This window comes from Schistocerca gregaria, chromosome 1 (genome assembly GCF_023897955.1).
Source record: "Schistocerca gregaria isolate iqSchGreg1 chromosome 1, iqSchGreg1.2, whole genome shotgun sequence".
Lineage (NCBI taxonomy): Eukaryota > Metazoa > Arthropoda > Insecta > Orthoptera > Acrididae > Schistocerca > Schistocerca gregaria.
In genome coordinates, this window is record NC_064920.1 from 9,248,539 (window position 1) to 9,272,839 (window position 24,301).

General features: G+C 38.4%; 1 protein-coding gene across 12 annotated transcripts in view; it reads left to right on the forward strand.

Annotated features, from left to right (window-relative positions):
* Window positions 1–23,647, forward strand: part of LOC126320910 (tight junction protein ZO-1) — an 839,027-nt gene extending 815,380 nt beyond the window's left edge. For 8 of the 12 annotated variants that reach the window (XM_049994135.1, XM_049994215.1, XM_049994143.1 and 5 more), the window contains 2 exons: window positions 1,279–1,472; window positions 22,720–23,647. In XM_049994135.1, the coding sequence (XP_049850092.1) occupies window positions 1,279–1,472; window positions 22,720–22,970 (445 nt within the window). In that variant the 3' untranslated portion in view covers window positions 22,971–23,647. The remainder of the gene's footprint in view (window positions 1–1,278; window positions 1,473–22,719) is intronic. The other 4 variants (XM_049994262.1, XM_049994195.1, XM_049994186.1 and 1 more) reach the window with 1 other exon arrangement.
* Window positions 23,648–24,301: the final 654 nt, after the last annotated feature.

Genomic DNA, 24,301 nt, shown 5'->3' on the forward strand with positions numbered 1-24,301 from the left:
CACAGCCAGTCTTTTTTTATTTATTTATTTCTCTCCTTTTCCTGTACTTCCCCCCTCCCTTTCCATCTTTCCCCTGCCCTTTGCCTAACCTGCAGCAGTTCACTGTCTGCCACCCTCACCACACTATTGCTCCCACACCCTGCCCCAGGCTCCTCGTTACCCCCACCCAGTTGCAACTGCCATCGTGCACTGGTGCTGCTGCTTGCAGTGTGGTTTCAGTTGTCTGAGACAGCAGTCGTGCGTGAGAATTTTTTTTGTGTGTGTGTGTGTGTGTGTGTGTGTGTGTGTGTGTGTGTGTGTGTGTGTGTCTGTGTCTGTGTGTGTCTGTGTGTGTGTCTGTTGTCTGTAGTCTGTAGTTGCGAAGGTCATTGGCCAAAAGCTTTGTGTGTGAATACCTTTTTGTTGTGCCTATCTGCGACTCAGTCTGTGCGCCATACGGTGAGTAGCAACTTTCCTTCTCGTAATATTGTACATTCCATCCTGGATTTTCCATTGTTTGAAATAACTGAATGTGATATATAAACATGGTTTACATCTTTTGCTGCCATTTTACTGGGATTACATTACTTCATATATATTCATTTGCAGTTCCTGTTTAGACTGCATGTAAGCTGATTCCAGTACATGTTCCATAAGTCGGACATTGCCATATAGTCTCAAACAAAATGGTGACCTTGCATATTATGATTCCAAAACAGTGTTTTTATTATCTCTGTTATTTCAGCAGTATAATATTAGGAATGTAATGCAAAAGAAGAATTTAATGTTTAAAATACCCCAAATTGTTCATAATTTTGCATTTTTACACACTAGGAAATGCTGTAGTATTACACAGTTTCTACACTGACTTCATTTGTGGATGGTACTAAATAAGAAGTAAGAATCTCAGCCTAATTAATTGGGACATATTGGAATCTACATCTAAGTACTGATATTTTGTTGTTTTCTGTATTAACATTAATCTGTAGAATACCTACTAGGTAATTTAAATATCATGCAATGGTGTGTGGTCTGGATATATTGCTCTGTCCTTATTCCAATACTGTTCAACCAGTCTGTCTGACATAAGAGCCAATTTTCCATTACTATTCCTGCTTTTTCATTTTATGCAACTTTGTCACGCCTGTAATGAGTGAATGTGCTTACAGTCACACTATCTTTTCGAATCGAGAGTATTTGACTTTGCATTCTCGGTTCTAAAAGCAACTAATCTTTACTCCCAGCAATTAATGTGTGTACGTGTGCATCCAATACTAACACTGCTATTTGTGTACGTAGGGGTGAGGGGGGTGGCGAGGTGGTGGCCACAGCGAGGGGGGTGTTCTCTCACGAGGGGGGCACCCTGCACAGCCCCGAGACAGGTGTCGCTATTGTGATACCACCCGGGGCCCTCCCTTGCGGGGCAAACCAAGAAATTTACTTCAAGGTCTGCAGGGACAATTCCGTGTTGCCTCCCTTAGATGTGGATAAAGGTAAGGCTTCTTGTGTGACTTTCTCTATTCTTTACTGTGACAAGTATTCTCCTTTTGTTATCTTTCCTTTTACCTCATCCTACTAATATTGTAAAGTAGCTAAAACTTCTGCTGCTGCTGACAACTGCTAGAGGTGCACTAACATGCTGTTTTTAACATCTACAGCAAATTTCACGTTTAACAGTTGTATGAAAATTATAAGCAACACATTTATTCCCAAAGTTCTGGTGCTAACTGTTCCGTGGCACAAGTCATTTTGTAACTATGGAAGCTGTACATACCGCCTCATAGTGTTACATCTGACACCAATATGAAGCATAAAGAGGATGAATATATGCAGGCAACGAACCCATTCTGTCCTACTGAAAGCTGAGTTTTCTAACTGAATCTACCATGTACTCAGTCTCAAAAAGGTAAAAATGCAGACAAATGTGACAAATGATAGATTGAGTCATTGATCGGTAAAAAAGAGCAGAAATATTAACTAAACCAGAGGAACAGAAACATATACTTTGATGATGAATGAAGCGCAAGTGTCTAATATCTTAAAAGTCCATTGTTGAAGAGTAAAAATTGACGACAGGTCAGATTTCAGATGGTGGAGAGGGTGGTTGTAATTGATCAATTAAACGCAAACCTTTCATCTGTTTTCCTAATTCTTCAGACTGTGTTTATGTCCTCAATTTAAGTATCTCTCCAGTTTTTAGTCAATGTCAATATTTTATATCTGTAGTCCACTGAACACAAGACCAGTCTAACACCTCCCCTCAGTTCTGTACTCGGCTATGTCTCATTATCTATCTTGTCCATCTCAGTGTCATTCATCATCCCTTAAATCTTTTGCACACACAAAAAAAGCTTTATTTTCTGTGCTGCAGAAGTCCTTTACTTTTGTCTTTGTTGATGACTGTTGTTTTAACCATTTTATAGCATTTAGCCATATCTATGTTAGCTAAAACAATTCACTGATGTTCACTGCAGGTGTTGGCAAAATAATGAAACAAAAGTATCTTACATATTAGTTACAGGAAATAGGATAAATTGCTGTTCTCCATGCAGAGCAGGCACTGATATGCAGATAGGCACATTTAAAAGTAGATCATTAGGTGTTATTCAGCTATTAAACCAGATGAAGAAACATAAAAACAATATTATGAAAAAGATAGACTGCTACTTCATAAAAACAAAAAGAATGTTACACATTCAGCTTTTGGCCAAAGCTTTCAAATAAACACACACACACACACACACACACAAGCATCCACACCTTAAGCATACGTGACACCTCTCTCCGGCCACCGCTGCAATCTGGCTGCAGCGGCAGGAGTTGGTAGTCATGTGTTTGAGATGTGCTTGCTTGTATGAGTGTGTGTGTGTGTGTGTGTGTGTGTGTGTGTGTGTGTGTGTGTGTGTGTGTGTGTGTGTGTTTTCTTTTCTTTTCTGAAGAAGATTTTGGCTGAAAGCTCAATGTGTAACAATAAATTTTTTCTACCTGTCTGCATCTCAGCTTATTTTCTTTACAGTGAGTAGCAGTCTATCCAGTTCATAGTATTGTTGATATTCCAGCTTGGACTTTCCATTGTTTGATTATGAAAAACACACACACACACAAAACTCATACAAATGTGGACACTGTCATCTCCACTGTCATCCCCTAAGTGTCCGGAGACAACAGTGACCATGTGTGTGTGAATTGTTTGGATAGGAATCTGTTTGTACATTTCTTCATCTGACAAAGGATTTTATACAATAGGTGAATAATATGTATGCATAAAGTGTATTTGTTTGTGTGAATGTGTTTGTGCTTTCCTTCCTTTTCTGAAAAAGGCTTTGGCCAAAACTCCAGTGTGTAACAGTCTTTTAGTTGTACCTGTCTGCAGCTCAACCTGCAATCTTTATGGTGATTACCAATCTATCCTTTTTATAACATTGTTTGTTTGCTTCTTCATTTGTCAAAGGATTTGGTCCAATAGCTGAATAATATCCAACAATCTACTCTTAAATGTGCCCGTCTGCACTCACTCTGTTCCTGTTTTACGTGGGGAATAGCAATCCATTCTAATGCATATTTTTGTTGTTGTACCATCCCAAATTTTCCACTGTTTGATTTACGTGCTTTGTGCAGTGTGTTAAATTTTTTTATTTATTTATTTTTATTTTTATTTTTTTTTTTTAATTGTCCCGGCAAGCTTTCTCAACACCTGCTGTACACAGTACACAAGCAATTGTTAATTTATTTTTAAATCCAACATGGAGCAGATAAATTGTTTATCTGACCATGATGCCAGGAGTAAAGCATGTCATATCCATCAGTAAAGCAGTGGTTCACAGAACTGTAAATGCTGACTCAGTTACATTATTGACTGGGTATATACAGAATAATTTGAAACACACACACACACACACACACACACACACACACACAAAACTCATACACATGCGGACACTGCCATCTCCACTGTCATCCCTTAAGTGCCCCAAGACAACAGTGACCATGTGTCATGCAAAGGAGGAACCAGATAGGTTGAGGATGGTGAAAGGTGATGGGGAATGGGAGCTGACAGTTGGCAAGAAGGCAGTTAGGAGGATGAGGTAATCAGACAGTTATACATCTCATATATGCAATAGAAACTGTCAGAGATGAGTTGAGAGGAGCCTCTTGTAGCTGTAGATGTAGAGAACATGCAGCGGTCCTCAGGAGGCCTGGGTCAGTTGCAGAATCTAACAGAAAGAAGAAGGTTCTGTTGCTAGGTAGTTTGCACAATATAGGTGTGGGCTGGCAGTTGCAGGAACTATTGGGGGTGAGTACCAGGTCACCAGCATTGTGAAGCCTAGTGCAGCATTGGCTCAGGTGACTGACAGCATAGGGAAGTTATGTAGGAATATTACAAAAGAGGATCAGATAGTATTAGTGGGTGCAGCAGGGAACAATCCTGATAGGGACAGGAAATATGGTGTATGTGGTGACCTGGTAAAGATAGCTACTCAAACTGGTTACGATAATGTGCATTTCATGAAACTGTTTCAGCATTATGATGGGCCTAATCTCAATGCGGCTGCTAGGTGCGTTAACATGGGGCTGCAGAGGGCGCTGATGGCAGCGGGCATGGGTCACATCTCAGTGGTGCCAGTTGAGTCTATGAGTAGATCAGGTTTCACTAGGCATGGCCTGCACCTCAATAGGTATGGGAAAGGGAGGCTGGCAAAGCTATAGGTGACAGTGTAGTGGGTGGTGGTGGGATCATTCATGGAAAAATTCCTGTAGTAGTTGCAGTTAGAGTTGCACCTTTTTTTAGATTGAAGTTAGCTGATAGGAATACCTGCTTGAAGGAAGTCCCTCAACTAAGGGTTCTCCTTCAGATGAAGTCATGTTTCCAAGCAGAGAAGGAATTAGCCTATTTTATCAAAATAGAACAGGTATTAGAGATAAAGTTAGTGAACTGTTTATAGATGTTGGCTCAGAAATTATTCGTATATTGGAGCACCACTTAAATAATTTGACAATTCAGATGCTTCCTTTACCAGGATACAGATTAGCTGGCTGTTTTTTCAAGGAGTTTCTTGCAGGGAGGGGGAGTAGCTATGTACATAAAAAAACAGTATTCCATTTGAGCCCATAGACGTTTTATGGCACTGCACTGAACAGATATTTGAATGTTGTGCAGGGGCAATTAAATTTAGTGAAACTAAACTTCTAATTGTTGTTGTTTATAGGTCCCCTAACTGTGAATTCAGAGCGTTTCTGCTGAAGCTAGAGAGGGTTCTTGATTCACTCTGCAGGAAATACATAAATTAGTTACATGTGGTGCCTTCCATACAAATTTTTTATATGATGGTGCAAGGAAAAGGATGTTTGTAGATCTCCTAAATTCGCATAATCTGATGCAAACTGTGTTTTTTCCAACTAGAGTGCGGGGGAACAGTAGCACAGCCATAGACAATATTTTTATTCATTCTCCATTACTAGATGGGCATTCTTTTAGTAAAAGGGCGAATGGCCTTTCAGACCATAATGTACAAATTTTAACAAGAAAAGGCTCTTGTACTCAAACAAATGTCACATATAATTACAGACTATGTAGAAAAGCTAATCTAACAGCAACAGAGACTTTTTTAAACCTTGTCAAGGAACAAGAGTGGCAACAGTGCCAATAACATAGATGATAAATATAATGATTTCCTTAACACATTTCTCATGCTCTTAGAGAGTCACTTTCCATTAGAATGTTCTAAACGGGGTACTAGCAGTAATTGGCAGCCTGGGTGGCTGACTAGTGGGACATGCTGAACAACAGGAATTACATCAAAATGTGAGAAGTAGTCACAATCAAGCTACAGTAGCCAATTACAAACACTACTGCAAGGTGCTTAAAAATGATATTAGGAAGGCAAAGAGTATGTGGTATGCAAATAGAATAACTAATTCATAGGATAAAATTAAAACCATATGGTCAGTTGTGAACGAAGTGTCTGGTCAGGTCCACAAGGTCAGTAGTATAAAGTCAGTTCGTAGTAAAAATATTTATGTTACTGATAAATCAGATATATGTACAATATTTAACAACCATTTTCTGAGCATAGCTGGTGAATTAAATGAAACTGTACTTACTACGGTTTTTACAAATGTCTGCTTGTGTCTGTGTATGTGTGGATGGATATGTGTGTGTGTGCGAGTGTATACCTATCCATTTTTCCCCCTAAGGCCTTTACAAATGTCTGCTTGTGTCTGTGTATGTGCGGATGGATATGTGTGTGTGTGCGCGAGTGTATACCTATCCTTTTTTTCCCCCTAAGGTAAGTCTTTCCACTCCCAGGATTGGAATGACTCCTTACCCTCTCCCTTAAAACCCACATCCTTTCGTCTTTCCCTCTCCTTCCCTCTTTCCTGACGAAGCAACCGCCGGTTGCGAAAGCTCGAATTTTGTGTGTATGTTTGTGTTTGTTTGTGTGTCTATTGACCTGCCAGCGCTTTTGTTTGGTAAGTCACATCATCTTTGTTTTTAGATATATTTTTCCCATGTGGAATGTTTCCCTATATATATATATATTAAAAACAAAGATTCCAAGACTTACCAAGCGGGAAAGCGCCGGCAGACAGGCACATGAACAAAACACACAAACACACACACAGAATTACGAGCTTTCGCAACTGGCAGTTGCTTCGTCAGGAAGGAAGGAAGGAGAGGGAAAAATGAAAGGATGTGGGTTTTAAGGGAGAGGGTAAGGAGTCATTCCAATCCCGGGAGCGGAAAGACTTGCCTTAGGGGAAAAAAAGGACAGGTGTACACTCGCGCACACACACACACACACACACATATCCATCCACACATACACAGACACAAGCAGACATATGTCAACTACAGGTATTAAATGTGCAAATGTAAACAATTACCATTGGCTGGAACAAATCATGTAGACATCTGAAACATTGGCAGAACAAAATACCCCACGTGTACCTGAGTTCCAGTTTACAAAATGTTCATATAAAATAACAGTTGATTGTAAGAAGCACCCTGCATGTATTGAATATAACAACATTACTAAAATTATCTCATATACATGTAATTAATATAACGTAATAAATATAACAATTTACAGTAGATAAAACCATAACACAAGTTTAAAAAATGAAACATTACAAGAAATTACAAATGCAACTTAAGGTTGTGTGGCAAGTCACTGAACAAATGTAACGTAACGGTTATACAGCAGATTTGTAAGTCACTGATTAGGCACTCAACGTAAGTTTAGTAGTATAAAATGAAAAAATGGTAAGAAATAAGGCTTACAAAAGAAAATCATCTATTAAAAAAAAAGGAAATAAAAAGAAGGTGAAGATGAAAGAGATAGAGAGAGAGAGAGAGAGAGAGAGAAACAAAGAGAAAAAGAAAGAAAGAAAACCTGTTACCCAGTGTCAGTGTATAACAAATTATAATTCACATTAAGACTGCGACAAATGAAGTAGTAACTGAAAATAAAATTTATTATATTGTGTAAATAAAACTTATGTTAAACTGAAACATTCACATCATTACGAAATGTCGTATTCATGATCTGTGGATCAAATAGTAATGTAATGTAACACACATCAAATGATTGTCTAACAGCTGTTAATCTAGAAAAAACTTCATTATCAGCTACACAAAACCATGTGTGTAACTGACTAAGAATGTAGGCTACTAACACCAATGTACATTTACAATTACACAGAACCTTTTTTCATCGAAGCTGTAAAACAGCTGTTCAGGAAGGTTCATACAGGTGCTCTTGCTAAGCTTATGTAGTAATTTCATATTATTTTCTAACTTGCCTTTTGTGGTTTGCAAGACTTCAAGTGAGCACTTAAGGTGATGCACTGGACTGGTGAAGATGTTCTTGAAATCTAATCTGAAGTTTTCTACTAGTTTGACCGCTATTGAATATCTCACCCTGTTCATAATTAATTTTGTATACTCCCGTCTGTTCACATAGTAGTTTCCTTATCTGATTTGTTTTTAAGTCTAAATCTAATGTCATTCTCTGTCTGGAAAGCTATTGTAACATTGCTACTTCTAAAAATCTGACCTTTTTATCAGAAATCTTTCCTACATAGGGAAAGGTGGAATATTCAGTCTTTCCTTTTGAATATTCTATCAACAAGTTCAACATTGTATCCATTGCATACTGTAACATATCTTATAATACCCAATTTTGTAGTACATTTTCTGGCATTCATGGGAACCTTAATTACTCTTTCAATCAAGTTGTTTGCTGTCTGTAATATAACTGTCATGTCATCAGCATACCTCAAAGTTTTTATTTCTTCTCCATGAACTTTTATTACTTCACCAAATTTGTCTTTGATTTCCCTTACTGCTTCTTGAAAATACATATTAAATAACATCAGTGACAGGTAACAACCCTGTCACACTGCCTATGAAATGTGCTTTAATATTCTACCATCATCTACCATCTACTAGTTATTCTAATGGGTCTTGTTTGATGGACTACTTTTTGTCCCTGCATTTTTGGTACTGTTAGTTAGAGTTAGTTGAATTTAAAAGCTTATAATTTGAACCCAGTAGCCTATGATTAGATCTGAATATCACTTGTCTTGCTGTTGAAGTCATGAGAGAGTTGAATTCCATTTGCCTGACTGAGTTTATTCATTTTTTAATTACATTTTCAGCCTCCTATCCCCCATGAACCAGAACCCTTGCCACTGTAAGGTGACTTTGTGCTTCAACCATAGTTGCAAAATGGACGGGTATTTGCGGAGTGGCCTGACATACATGTGAATTCTGAAGAGGGGCAGCAGCCTTTTCAGTACAGCAATGACAGATCTGGGAACATCAGTCAATGTGGCCTTCCTGTGCTGGTACTGCGAATGGCTGAAAGTGAAAGGAAACTATACTCCTTACATTTTTGGAGGACATACAGCTGTGCTATATGGTTATATGGCATCCTCTTGGGCTAAATATTCTGGAGGTTAAAGTGGTGCCCAGTGGCATCTTTGGGCAGCAACTACTCAGGATGATGTTGCCATCAAGAAAACAAAACTGGAACTCTACAGTTGGAATGTGGAATCGTGAATACTTTAATTGGGCAGACAGGTTGGAAAATTTAAAAAAGGAAAATGGATAGGTTTAAGTTAAACACAGTGGGCAGTAGTGAAGTTCTATGGCAGGAGGGACTGGACTTCCAGTCAAGTGAGTGCAGTACAAAATCAAACAGTTTAATGTGGGAGTAGATATAACAGTGAATAAGAAAATAAGAATGTAGGTATTATGAAGAGGAAAGTGAATGCATTATTGTAGCCAAGATAAAAATGAAGCCCACACCCACCACAGTAGTTTAAACATAGATGACAACTAGCATCACTTATGAAGAGATTGAAAGAATGTATGACGATATAAAAGAAATTATTCATATTGTTAACGGAGACAAAAATTTAATTGTGACAGGTGACCAGAAGTTGGTGATAGGGAAAGAAAGATAAAGAAAAATAGCAGGAGAACATGACTGTGAGAAAGGACTGAACGAGGAAGCCGCCTAGCAGAATTTTGCAGAGAGTATAATTTAATTACTGTTGACACTTGGTTTAAGAATCATGAAACAATGTTGTACACATGGAACAGATTTGAAGACACTGGAAGGTTTCAGATCAGTTTTTAATGGTGACACAGACATTTCGACAGCAGATGTGAATTATGACCACAATTTATTGGCTATGAAACCACATTAAAACTAAAAAACAAAAAATGCAAAAGGAAGGAAATTAAGAAGATAGGGCATAGATAAGTTCGAAGGACCAGAGGCTGTTTAGAGTTGCAAAGGGAGCATTAGACAACACCTTATTAGAATAGGGGAAAGGATTAGAGTAGAAGACAAATTAACACTTTTGAGAGATGAAATAGTGAAGGTAGCACTGGATCAAAACTAAAGACAAGGCCTAATAGAAAGCTTCGGATATCACAGGGGATATTGAATATAATTGATGAAAGGAGAACATCTAAAAATGCAGCAAATGAAGCAGGCAAAATGGAATACATACATCTAAAAATCAAGACTGACAGAAAGTGCAAACTACCTAAGCAGGAATGGCAAGAATGCAAGCCTACAGAAGCATGTATGGTAAGGGGAGAGGTAGAAACCACTTACAGGAAGATTAAAGAAGCCTATGGAGAGAAGGGAAACAGCTATATAAATATTAAGAACTCAGGTGGAAAGCCAGTACTAAGCAAAGAAGGCAAAGCTGAAGTGACTAAGGAATATATAGAGAGGCTACACAATGGGAATGAATTTTAAGGCAATATTACACTAACAAAAGAGGAAGTAGATGAAGATGAGATGGAAGATATGATATTGCAATAATAATTTGACAGTATTGAAAGACCTAGTCGAAACAAGGCCCCTGAGTAGATATCCTTGAGAGAGCCAATCACAATGAAACTATTCCACCTTGTGTGCAACGTGTGTGAGACAGGTGAAATATTCTCAGATGCCTATGCTCAGGTCACACATTTACAGTAATTTACAGATGGTCAGTCTCCGGGCTTCGAGCTGTCACCCGATAGCATCCCAGCTGGGTTTCATCGGCTTCTAGTAACTGAATTTCATGATGAAGACATCAGTATGAGTACCTGGTCCTCAAACCATTGCAACACGATTCTGGCCATGTGACACGTACAGTTATCCTGCACGAAGATGGCATCGCTGTTGAGGAAGACGTCAAGCATAAGGAGTTACAGCTGGTCCTTATAATGTTCACGTTTTCCACAGCTTAGTGTCTTTGATTACTACCGCAGGTTCCACGAAAGCCCAGGTGAATATTTCCATAACATAATACTGTTTGTTTTGAGCAGCCTTTTGCCTGGATGACAGTATATCCGTACACAACCGTAGACCTGGTTTAACAATAAATGGGATTCATCCAGCCGGGTGACACGATTCCACTGATTCACGGTGCAGTACTGATGGTCCCGTGCCCACTGTAATCATAACTGGCAATGTCGACTGGTCAGCATGGGAGCAGGTTAGGAGTCCTCTGCTGCAGAACATCACATTCGAATTGTATGCTCTGAAACACTTGTGTCTGCACCGGCACTACAATCTATTGTCAGATCTACCAAAGGTCATCACCTCCCCAGCTCTAGAGAGTGGGCAAGCCTCTGATCCCTGTGTTCTGTGATGAGGTACGGATGGCCAGCTCCTTGTCAGCTACTCACAGTCTCAGCACTCTTCGACAACTTTCCGTAGACACTCGTGACAGTAGCACGTGAACAGCTGACCAGCTTCACCATTTCCGAGATGCGGGCACTGACGCACAACAATCTGGCATTTGTCAAAGTCATTTAAGTTGGCAGACTTTCATATTTGCACCGCTTATCATTTCTAGAATGATTCACTATTCATCCCTGCTGCACTCGTATACTTTTCTTACCACATTAGGTGCCCTCAGTGTCTCCAGCAGCATACAACATTGTGGTGGCCAGTGGTTGTAATGTATTGGCTCATCAGTGTACTTTGCATAGAACTTTGTTCTTATGGATTCCACAACCTTCATTGTTGTTGTTGTGCTCTTCATCCTGAGACTGGTTTGATGCAGCTCTCCACGCTGCTCTATCCTGTGCAAGCTTCTTCATCTCCCAGTACCCACTGCAGCCTACATCCGTCTGAATCTGCTTAGTGTATTCATCTCTTGGTCTCCCTCTACGATTTTTACCTTCCACACTGCCTCCAATACTAAATTGGTGATCCCTTGATGCCTCAAAACATGTCCTACCAACCGATCCCTTCTTCTATTCAAGTTGTGCCACAAACTCCTCTTCTCCCCAATCCTATTCAGTATCTCTTCATTAGTTATGTTATCTACCCATCTAATCTTCAGCATTCTTCTGTAGCACCACATTTCGAGAGCTTCTATTCTCTTCTTGTCCAAACTAGTTATTATCCATGTTTCACTTCCATACATGGCTACACTCCATACGTATACTTTCAGAAACGACTTCCTGACACTTAAATCTATACTCGATGTTAACAAAGTTCTCTTCTTCAGAAACGTTTTCCTTGCCATTGCCAGTCTACATTTTATATCCTCTCTACCTCGACCGTCATCAGTTATTTAGCTCCCCAAATAGCAAAACTCTTTTACTACTTTTAAGTGTCTCATTTCCTAATCTAATTCCATGAGCATCACCCGACGTAGTTTCACTACATTCCATTATCCTCGTTTTGCTTTTGTGATGTTCATCTTATATCCTTCTTTCAAGACACTGTCCATGCCGTTCAGCTGCTCTTCCAAGTCCATTGCTGTCTCTGACAGAATTACAATGTCATCGTCGAACCTTAAAGTTTTTATTTCTTCTCCATGGATTTTAATACCTTCTCAAAATTTTTCTTTTGTTTCCTTTATTGCTTGCTCAATATACAGATTGAATGACATCGGGGAGAGGCTACATCCCTGTCTCACTCCCTTCCCAACCACTGCTTCCCTTTCATGCCCCTCGACTCTTATAACTGCCATCTGGTTTCTGTACAAATTGTAAATAGCCTTCCGCTCCCTGTATTTTACCCCTGCCTCCTTCAGAATTTGAAAGAGAGTATTCCAGCCAACATTGTCAAAAGCTTTCTCTATGTCTATAAATGTCAGTTTGCCTTTTCTTAATCTAGCTTCTAAAATAAGTTGTAGGGTCAGTATTGCCTCACATGTTCCCATATTTCTACAGAATCCAAACTGATCTTCACCAAGGTCAGCTTCTACCAGTTTTTCCATTCGTTTGTAAAGAATTTGCGTTAGTATTTTGCCGCCGTGACTTATTAAACTGATAGTTTGGGAATTTTCACAGCCTTCATATGTTTTAAGAATGAAAATATGGTCCATGCATGCTGTAATTTATATATTGTCTGTGTTATTAGCTAATATTTTAAAGTACCTTGGAATCAGTGCTGTATGCAAGTAGCAGTGATCTTGAGGTTCTCAAAAATGACTGACAGTCGAAATTAGCTAATAGCACAAACAGTATTTAGATTACAGCCTGCTTGGGCCATATTTTCATGCTTAAAATACTTCACATACTTTTACTTAATACTATTCTATTGCGCTGTTAAAGTAAAAAAAAAAAGACTGTTTATTCTACAGAAATATGCAATAAGAAGTTGATTAGCATACATCTTGCAGAAACTTCTTCGGGGTGCATGGGACTGTTACTCTTACATGCCAATACATACACTCCCTAATGATCGTTTTGCTGAATTTAGGATCAACTACGAAAATCCTAATTTGTATGTAGACTGTTCATCCCATTGTAAAGTTCAGAGTTGAGTTGTGTATTCTGGTGCCCAAGTCTATCACAAGTTTCCAGTGGACCTCAGGCAGGAAACTGAAAATCCCCAGATGTTCAAAAATCAAGTAAGATAATACTTTTTTGACATAAGGCTGTCTTCAATTTATCACAATATTTCAGCTTGGGAGGGTAAATCCCATATTAACCTCACAGATCTCCCCTCTGCAAGCATTCAGAGTGTATTACAACTACACTGACACAATTTCAGACCTTGTCGTATAGTGTATTCTGGTACAACAAACCTGTGGACTACGATGAATTGTTCCGGAGAAATAGTGTAATTATGATTCATTCATTTTGTTACCCAGTTATCTTTGCTTCTGTGAAAATAGGCACACAACATGCAAAAAGCCTGTATTATGCAATCACTAAGATGTACAATGCAAAACAGAGAGTAATGCGTCAGGCATTACATCTAAAAGTACAGCTCAGCATAGCATTATTGTGTCACTCTTTCTTTTCATTCAGTGATACAAAACACAAGGTGCATGTCGGCCAACTCTTTGCCAGTAAACTGATACTGTTACATATAACTGATAATGCACAACTGACAGTACTGGAAAAGTGTGCCCGAAATACAACCGAGCAGTACTGAATATGAGCTTTATGACAGAGAGTGAAGTGAGCATTACTCTTGGCAACAGTAAGTATTGTGAGTGAATGGAACGAGTTTGCTCCCAAAACAGCAGACTAGACAGGCCGAACCATTTTGGATTTTCCAAAAATTTGACATTTGTGCTGTTGTGCTATACAGATACAAAGAAAAACTGGGGAAGAGATGAAACTAAATGCAATTAGTCTGTAATGGTCCATTGTGGACAACAGGTCCCTCGCTCGTATTAAATACTCAAAAAATATCACTGTTCAACCTCTGAAATTTTATTGACAGAGTTAGGGTTCTCCATATAGTGGCAGCAGGTAGTGGTTTGTGTTACTAGATGCTTAGTCCGAAGTATCCGATAAAGCAGCAGCAGAGTAGTAAAAGAGAAGGACCTGTGTCTTTTCTCCTAATGTGTGTATATATATATATATATATATATATATATATATATATATATATATATCAATTGATTCCCATTTTTATGAGTGTGGGTAGAATAGCACCATTTATAATTTATTATCAGTTTACCTTACAGATGTACCCCATCTGTAGTTGCTGCTTTTGCCTTTTAATGTATAATTTCACTCATTACATGTCCATGAAGTTTTTATTTCATGATGGGATTTACGAAGCATCTGTGAATGAATGAATGGATAATAATAACTTCACATTTGCTGTGTTGCCATTTAACTTCAAAGAGTTCTTTAAGTACCTTTGTTATAATAGTATAACTAAATAATGATAATATCACATTATTTCCATATCTCTCTTGCCTTATTTTTGGTTTTCCAAAATACTGATGGTGAGTGCATGGATAATCTTTTTGGCATGACTGTGAGCAGTTCCTTCATCATATCATTACTGATCTCTTTGCTTATGATGCCCTTACCAGCTGACTGCCACTAGGACACAGTCAGTCATTGTCTGGGAAAGTAAAAGGGCAATTTCCTAATACTATTTGAATACCAATTTCCTAATACCATTTGAATACGTTGGCAACTTACTGAACAACAAATAGTGATTCATTGTATCTGAACAAGCAAGAAAGAAAACTTGAAATAAAAATGGGAGTAAAGACAAAATCTCAGAGTGGGACAAATGGAAAGAAAGTGTAATGTATGCAAAAAGGAGAAAAACATTTAAATATATGAACAGAAAAAGGCAAATCGTATTGCACATTTGAACGAGAGAATTGACAATAATGAGAGAGAAGAGAGGAGACAACAGAATAATCTTTTGGTGGATAACATTCCATTTATAATATACACAATTTGATGTCCATAACTTCCTCATCCTGTTTCTCTCTTTAATTGTTGTTCAAAACCATGAAAACAGAAGTAATTTTGTGACATTAAATTGTCATATGTATTGCCTAGTATTGCGATATTTCCAATTGTAGATTTTTTCATGTTTATTCTCAAAACTTGGTAACAGGGTCAACATGTGTTCTTCCCAGAAGGGAACTAAGTGTATTTATTGTGCAAGACTGTTAGTTGGCAGTCTGAGTTTCTATAAAATATAATAATGTTTATGACTTTTTAGTGGCATATGTATTTAGAACAGACCATAATGCTATCCCTGTGTGTTGAACTATTTATGAATGTATGTAGGTCAATCTCCTCTTAAAAGTCATCATGCAAAGCACTACTCCTATTTCAGTGTGTAGACAAAACTAATACAGTAATAATCTCATGTTACAACATGAATGTAGTAAAGGATGCACTGTTCAAACAGCTGTAAAGATGAAATAGTGAAGCTCTAAGAATGTGTGTCAAGTTTACAATTATATTATCAGTTCATTGGAAATGGATATCAAGAAACTGAACACAACAAAATCACAGCATGGAAGTTGGACTTTGTCAGAGAATTAGATGGAAATAAAGTTCTAAAGACACAAATAGATAATGTAGGATATAGCACAATGTGAAGAGAACATAAATGTAGTGCACAAAAATCACTTTCAAGCTCTTTCTACTACAGAAACAGTTCAAGTGCACCACATGGAAAACAAAACAACTTTGTGAGTGAGGTAGAAAATGGACTACTTCAGCTGCAGTTAAGTGTGAAAGTGCTCTCAAAAAGTTTGCCACTGATAAGCTGTTCACCTAAGACATTATTGACCTATGTTAACAAAAAAGACAAACAATACATCAGGCACAGCAGAGATAGGCAGAAAATCAGTAAGCTCCCAACAGCAAGTACACGTAAATTTGAACTGTATGCAGACAGCCAAGGGCGAAGTATAGCCACTTCTGATGGGCTAGCAGTCAGAATTTCAATTTCATAATAAAGCCAGGAGTGAAATTCAGTACTGCTACACCAATGAGCCAGGAAAAAATTTTCTCATTGAGCAAAAAGGACTTCTCCATCTTCCTGGGGGGGGGGGGGGGGGGGGGGGGGGGGGGGGGGGGGAATTCCTCGAAATCTCATTAAAAAGAAAATTGTATGAGCTGAGAGGAACAAATGTTATTGCTTTTTCAATGCCACATCATTACAAATTGAGAGAAGGGTCATGCATAAACAAAGAAATTGAAAGTACAAGTACAGAAATCCAAAATATTTCCAGGCAGTTTGTAAAATTCCACACAGCACATGGTTTTCATCTAAGTAAACTTGGGAAAAACATAGTAACAAAAATTTTAGATGTAGTAAATAAAGTCTGAAATGTGCAGTGTGATGGTATAGGAATCATAGCTGTCATGGACAAGAAGTGTGTGTTACCTGGAGACTCAAATGGGAAATCTGCTGGCAGTGAAGCTACACACCTCCAAGACAAATGTGAAATTTTGTTAATGCAAGTGAACATCCCAAATGCAAGCAACTCTCAGAACAGCACAGTAAGTTGTGGAAGAGCAAACGCCAGGAATGAGTGAAACAGCAGCAACATTATCATCAGAAGCAGTAGCAGCAGCAACAACAACAGTAGCAGTGACAGAAATAACAACTGGAGCAGCAGTATAGCACAGCCTAAGGAGGAGCCAAAGGCAAAATACGCCTGTGTCATTCAATGATGATTTTTTTATGGTTTCAAGCCAAGAAGGAAATAAAAATGTGATAAATCAGCTTGATAACTCACAGTTAAGTCACAGTAACATCTTATTTCTAAACATCCAAGGTCTTCAAAGTAAAGTTGAAATACTGGAGCAGTTATTGCCACAAAATAAGTATTATTTCCTGTGTTTATCTGAACATTGGCTTAAACCAGGAAAAATAGAATACTATGTACCAAAAGGTTATAAACATGGAAAAACTTTTTACAGTACGGTAATAGTGGTACTGTTATCTCTGTTTCAATTGAAATGAGTTTGGAACACTAGATCTTAGTTGGGCATGTGTAGAGAAACACTTTGAAATCACTGGAATCATATGTGATGACATGAAACTCATGTTAGTGGTTAGTGTGTATTTACCATTTCCCTGACTGAGATGAAGAAGCTTACTTAGATAATTTAGACTGTATACTCTGCCACATCTTGTTCTAAATGTATATCATAAAACAAGAAAGGGTAAATTGTCGTACACCAAAGAGGTGGAGAATTTAAAAAATAAGCTGCTTCTGTTGAAGTGCCTTGGAAAAGTAAATAATTTTAATGAAATTGAGAACCTTGAAATAACCACTAAGAAACTATGTAAGAAAGAGCTACAGTTGTCTAAATAGAGATACAGCACTAATCTTAAAAATAAAAATATAAAAAAAGGGCGACTGCAAGACAGCCTGGTCAGTAATTAGTGCTGTTAAAGGTACAATCAGAAACTTTGATAAGATAGTCCCAATACCAGAAGAAATGTTCAACAAATATTTTGTAAACTGTGCTGATGAAATCAAAAACTTGATCAGTAAACCCAGTGTAACATAAATAGATTATCTTAAGAGCACAAACCTAAATCATAATCAGGCCAAACCTTCATTGAAACACTTCAAAGAGGTATGCCAAGATGAAGTTCTTAAAATTGTCAAAGAAATTAAAAATTAATATAGTACAGAGATTTTTAATATGTCAAACAATCTACTGAAAGAAATAATACATGGCATTGCAACACCATTAACTTATTCTATAAACTTGTCTCATAGAAGGTAAAAATCAATCAATGGAAAATCAAGGATGGAATGTAACAGTATCATGAAAAGGAAAGTTGCCACTCACGATATAGCAGAGATGCCGAGTTGACGATAGGCACAGCAAAAAGATTGTCACTAATAAAGCTTTTGACCAATAAGGCCTTCGTTAACAGTAGACGACAGACAGACATAGACGAAAACACACACACATGCAAACGCAACTCACACACACAACTGCAGTCTCAGGCAACTGAAACCACGCAGTGAGCAACAGCACCAGTGCATGATGGGAGTGGCGGCTGGGTGGGGGTTAGGAGGAGGCTGGGGCAAGGAGGGGGTGGTGGACAGTGATGTGCTGCAGGCCAGGGGAGAGGTGGGGAGGGAAGAGTAACGGAAATGGAGAGAAATAAAAAGACTGGATCTGAAGGTAGAATGATGTCTGTGTAGTGCTGGGAATGGGAACAGGGAAGTGGCTGGATGGGTGAAGACAGTGACTAATGATGGTTGAGGGTTATGGGAACGTAGGATGTATTGCAGGGAAAGGTGTCACCTGTGCAGTTCAGAAAAGTTGGTGTTGATGGGAAGGGTCCATATGGCACAGGCTGTGAAGCAGTCATTGAAATGAAGGATATCAAGTTTGGCAGCATGTTCCTCTTGTTTCTTGGCTACAGTTTGTCGGTGGCCATTCATGCGGACAGACGCCTTGTTGGTTGTCATGCCTACATAGAATACAGCACAGTGGTTGAAGCTTAGCTTGTAGATCAAATGACTGGTTTCACAGGTGGGATAGGTTATGGTAGTGACCAGACTGGAGTAGGTGACGGTGGGACGATGTGTGGGACAGTTCTTGCATCTAGGTCTCTTAGAGGGGTATGAGCCATGAGGTAAGGGGTTGGGAGCAGGAGTTGTGTAAGGAGAATGGACGAGTATATTCTGTAGGTTCGGTGGATGGCAGAATACCACTGTGGGAGGGCATCTCCACTATATGGTGTGTAGCAACTTTCCTTTTCTTAATATTGTCTCATAGAAGGGGTTTTTCCTGACCCTCTCAAACTATCCTAGGTGAGTCCAGTCCTTAAGAAGGGTAGCAAATCTGATCCAGCAACTATAGGCCAACTTCTCTTATTCCAGTAGTAGCCAAAGTCTTTGAAGGCATAATGTATCAGCAAATGTATGAGTACCTAGAAGTAAAAGATATGTTAAGTGCATCACAGTTTGGTTGCAGAAAAGAAAAGTCAACTATACACACCATAGAACTCTTAGTAAGAGTAATTTTAGCAGCATTCAAGGACCATGGTCACATACATGTAACCTTATGTGATCTGAGCCTGGCCTTTGACTGTGTTGACCACTTCATTTTGCTCTCTAAATTGGAGTGCTATGTAATACGTGACAAAGTTTAAAGCTCCTCAAATCATACCTTTATAAAAGGAAACAAGTGGTGAGTTCAGGAAGTAATCTGTCATACACACAAAAGGAAACAAGTGGTGAGTTCAGGAAGTAATCTGTCATACACATTTGAGGTTCAACATGGACTACCACAGGAATCTAAATTAGGACCACTTCTATTCCTTGTACAGATAAATGACTTACTGTGAAACATAGACATAAAGATTATGTGAATGCAGATTACAACTTTTCTGTCGGTGAACCATGTATTTACTACCCTCTTTGGTAGTATAAATTTGACAAGACACTGCAATATCATGGTTTAATGCCAATGGTCTACTGTTAAATGAGGAAATAAACCAGAATATGTGGTTCAGTCTATCAAAGACTGTAAATATAGAAAAACAAAATGCAAAACCTTTAGTTATCATAGTTGACAATAAACCAACATGGAACTCTCATGTTTGTAGGCTGTCAAAAGTTATATATCTGCTGAAGAGACTGATGTGCTGTGTGACATTTGAATGTGTAATGACAGCGTGCTGTTTTTTTTAATTGTGGGTTAATACTCTAGGGACACAAGAAAAGGTAAATTCTGGTGAACTGGAAGAGAGCAATGACAAAAGTGGATAACAGTACTAATTGTAAACAATTGTTGATTAAATATAGACTATTAACAGATATTTATCTATATATTCTTGATAGTGTTAGCTATATATTTGCTGAATTACCAAGCTTAGGTGTAACAAATCAAAGACTGACTACAATACAAGAAACTGCACTTGTCTGCTCTTGCCACAAAATAGGTTAGAAAAAACTAACAGTAGTCATAAGAACATGGCTATTAAAAATGTAACAAATTGTCTCAGCCTCCAGCATTCCAATCAAAGGGTTTAAGGGAAAGTTATACAACTTCTTGTTAACTAACACACACACACACACACACACACACACACACACACACACACACACACACACACACACACAGTTTGGTGGTGGCCATTCATTCTAGTTAACAGCTGGTTGGTTGTCACACCAATGTAAAACACGGTGCATTGGTAGCAACAGAGCTGGTATATAACATGGCTGCTTTCACAGGTGACTCAGCCTCTGATGGGACTGGAGTAGGTGGTGCCGGGTTGGTGCATTGGGCAGGTCTTACATCTGGGCCTTCCACAAGGGTGTGATCCCTGTAGCAGGGGGTTGGGGGTGGGAGTGGGATAGAGATGGGCTAGGATTTTGTGAAGTTTGTGTAGACACCGGAACACCACTTTGGGAGGGGATAGAAATGTCTTGGGTAGGCTGTCCCGCATTTCAGGGCATGATGATAGATAATCAAAGCCAGGTAGGTTGCACTTCTTTGTGGCTGGTTCTTGGGATGGATGTGAGGATCAGGTGTGTGTTGCCAAAAATGAGGTGTACCACTCATTGGCACAATATGAAGCAGAGGACAACATGCAGTATTTTAAAGGCTGTTTCATAGCCTGTGCGACCTGGATCCCCCCCCCCCCCCCCCCCACCACCACCACCACCACCACCACCACCACCACCACCAACAACAACTTTTTTGAGCTGCACAGATGGGAGCTATCCTTACAGCATGTCCTTCACTCCTGTAACCTCCCTGCCCTAAACATAAGGTAACTCCTACCCCCCACCCTCCACCTGCTGTGAAATCGTGTGCCCAACCATCTCCCACCTTTCCCCTCTCTCTGTACCCCTAGCCAGCCTACAGATGGCTCCCCACTCTCCCATGAGCTGCTACATGCTTTCCCCCAACCCCCTCTCTGCCTCCTTCCTCTCGCCATCCCTCACCCTACCTCACCATGCATCCCCACCTCACCCCAGTACTCTCACTGTGGGACAGGAAAGAACTGGCAGTTGACTGAGCACAATGTAGGGATACAGGCATGTGCATGTGAGTGAACATGTGTTTGTGTGCATGTTTTTCCTACAAGCTTGAAATAGGAAATTTATTCTGAAAGCTACCAAAGCTCTGTACCTTTTGTTTGTGTACCTATCGACAATGCAGTGCTTCTGCCCTTCAGTGATTTCTCTCCTTTATTCCTAAATATTTTGTAATTCTCAACTAGAATTTTCCATACATTATTTTGATATAGTATGACTTTTGCAAAAGATGCTTATGGAGAAGAAGGGAATGAGGGCTCTCAGATGAAGTATATCAATTTATAAACAAACTGGTATTTGCTCACTAAAAAACTGAACCCTATGTGTTCCTGATGAATCTTGGATTATGGATATCTCTTTATAAAAATTACTTCCAGTTAAGTTAACTAGATTGTAGTAATCAGTAATAGGCAGATGACACAGTGTGCAGTAGAACTTTACAAATTCCTGCTTGAATAAGAACATAGCTAATGTCTGCAAATGTCATATATATGCCTTTCATAGAACTACACCACTAAAGGAAAACAAATTTTATGTTGATGCCAGGAGTTGTAGGCTATAAGGACAAAGAGGCTGGTTTTATCTTGCTCTGTTACAAACTAAAAGTATTTTGGGTGTCACATCCCATCAATGATGAAATCATACTCTGATTATGCAGGGATAGGAATAGAAATGTGCTGTGTAGACAGGGCTCCTCCTTAGGAAAGATAGTAGTGCCAACAAGGACCAAGAGCAGGCCTAAAGCCCCAAGCTTTGATGACTAGTATTGTGGAAGTATAAATATTCCTGTAACATATTTTATGAGTAGTACAGTACTGTGCAGAATGGCCAAAGCACAAGTAAATAAATAAAAAATTATTATACTCAAATCAAAAATAGCAAATAAAATTAAAGTGCTGTAGATGAAATTGAGGGGTATAGTTGTTACAACTGTTGGATAACAGTAACTGAAGGAAAGTATCAATTTGATGTCTACAAGTTTATTAGGACCCAGATGCCCAAGGTATGCCACGTGCTTGAGTGAAGAAATTTGTGTAGGAAATTGTTTAACATTTGCTATGTTGATATATTCAGTGCACTTTGTAGGTGATCTTTCTGCATTCTTTAAAACCATCTCACTTTATATAGTCTTTGAAGCAGGGGGCTCCATTTGAAGCAGGGGGCTCCACTGAAAAAAAAATTAATGTCAGTTCCTTATGATGTTACTAAGTGGAGAAAACAAATGTTAATAAAAAATGTGACTAATAATTTAACAATTTAAATTGTGGCAATACAAAAACAGTTTTAGTACATAGGAAACGTAGCCGCAGTGCCACTATTTTTGTGAACTAAATAATGCAGTGCCTTTTCTCCCTTTTGTGACCAAAAAAAAAAAAAAAAAAAAAATCGAATCATTTGAGTAAAATTATGTTATGGTCTTAATTCAGTAAATTTGCCATTTGTACATGTTCTTTATTGTTTCAGGTGAAGCTTTACTAAGTCCACTAGTAATGTGTGGGCCTCACGGTCTGAAGTTCCAAGTTCCTGTCGAACTTCGTCTTCCCCACTGGGCATCATCTGACCCGTCAGACCCGTGGAGTTTTGCTCTTAAATCAGGTGAATCTGGAGAGCATTCGTGTCAACCCAAAGACTGGCAGAGTGTTGCACTGGACAGCAACAACACTGCAAAACACATAGGACCCAACAGTGTGTCTGTTCTTGTAGACCATTTCTAGAATATAACAGAGTTACAAAGTGTTTGTTTAGTGACTGAATGGATATTCAAAAATGAGTTAGATAGTGACTATAATGATACAATGACTATGTTAGAAAAAATGCACATGAAATTCCTTGTTTTGTTCTCACGGGATACCTACATGCGACAGTCAGATTTCAGAAGAAAAATCCCAGTACTGAGTCAGGCCATAAAAAGCTATGCTTCAGTGGGGTCAATTGCAACACCTCAGTTGTTTACAGTTATGTCTATTATTTTATGCAATGTTACCATTGGGGATGAGGCTGAATCCAGCAGGATTTATATATTGTGCTAGCAAACGCAAGTGCAGAGGAAAGTCTTTCATTAATTTTTTGTTAAATTTTGCCATTACATATCATGAGAATCTTTATAATTCTTGTATGTAACTAAACTGCCTCATCTCCTTTCCATGTTATCTCTGTAGTTGAATTTAAGTGTATATATCCATAAATTATCCTAATTAAAAAAAGTCATTGATTTTTCATGCCATATGCCTTGTTCTGGCACCCAGTCACAAATATTATTTTCCTGTGTATAATAATGAAAATGTGTAGTTTACCAAATGTTAGCACAGTGTATTGAATATAAATATTGAAAACAAAACCTGATTTTTCTATCGAAGTAGCTAAAATAAAGTCAAAGAAATATGTGTATGTATATATTGATTTATTTAATACGTTCAGTTAACTATTATAAATGTGTTTAACATGGAGTGTTGAACAATTAGCAGGCATTTAAAAAAGGTATTCCTCTATAGAAGTGAACATGAATTTTAAGGAAGAATGACGGTGGTTATATTGGAGGGTAGTGAATTAAATGGAGAAAATCAAAAACCGGATATGAATTGTGCCAAACTTTAGTGGAATAGAAAGACAAGAAACAAAGCATAAAATACTTTATTTACAAGGACTACAATATACTGAAAGGAAAGTAAGATGCTGGCCAAGCACAAAATTATGGGTGCAATGCACAATAAATTTCCTTACACTCTGATGCAGTTAGCTGACATGGTGAATGTGTATGCTCTGCTTCGATGAAGGTAATGAAGACAAAAAAATAAAATAAAACAATTTGTATATTTTTAAATGTATATAGGCCACCTAAGGACCACATTCCAATTTCAATTCTTTGTCTTTTCTTTTCTGACAGTATGCTTCATCTGTTCACTGTTTTTCTTCTTTCTATTTTCAGACTATTTTGAACCAGTCTTTTTAGCTACCCTGCCTTGGATTCATTACATTTTCCTGAAGGGCTTCTCTGTTGTTAATACCTTCTGTGTTTTTATATTGTTTCTTTGTAAAACCTTCTTTA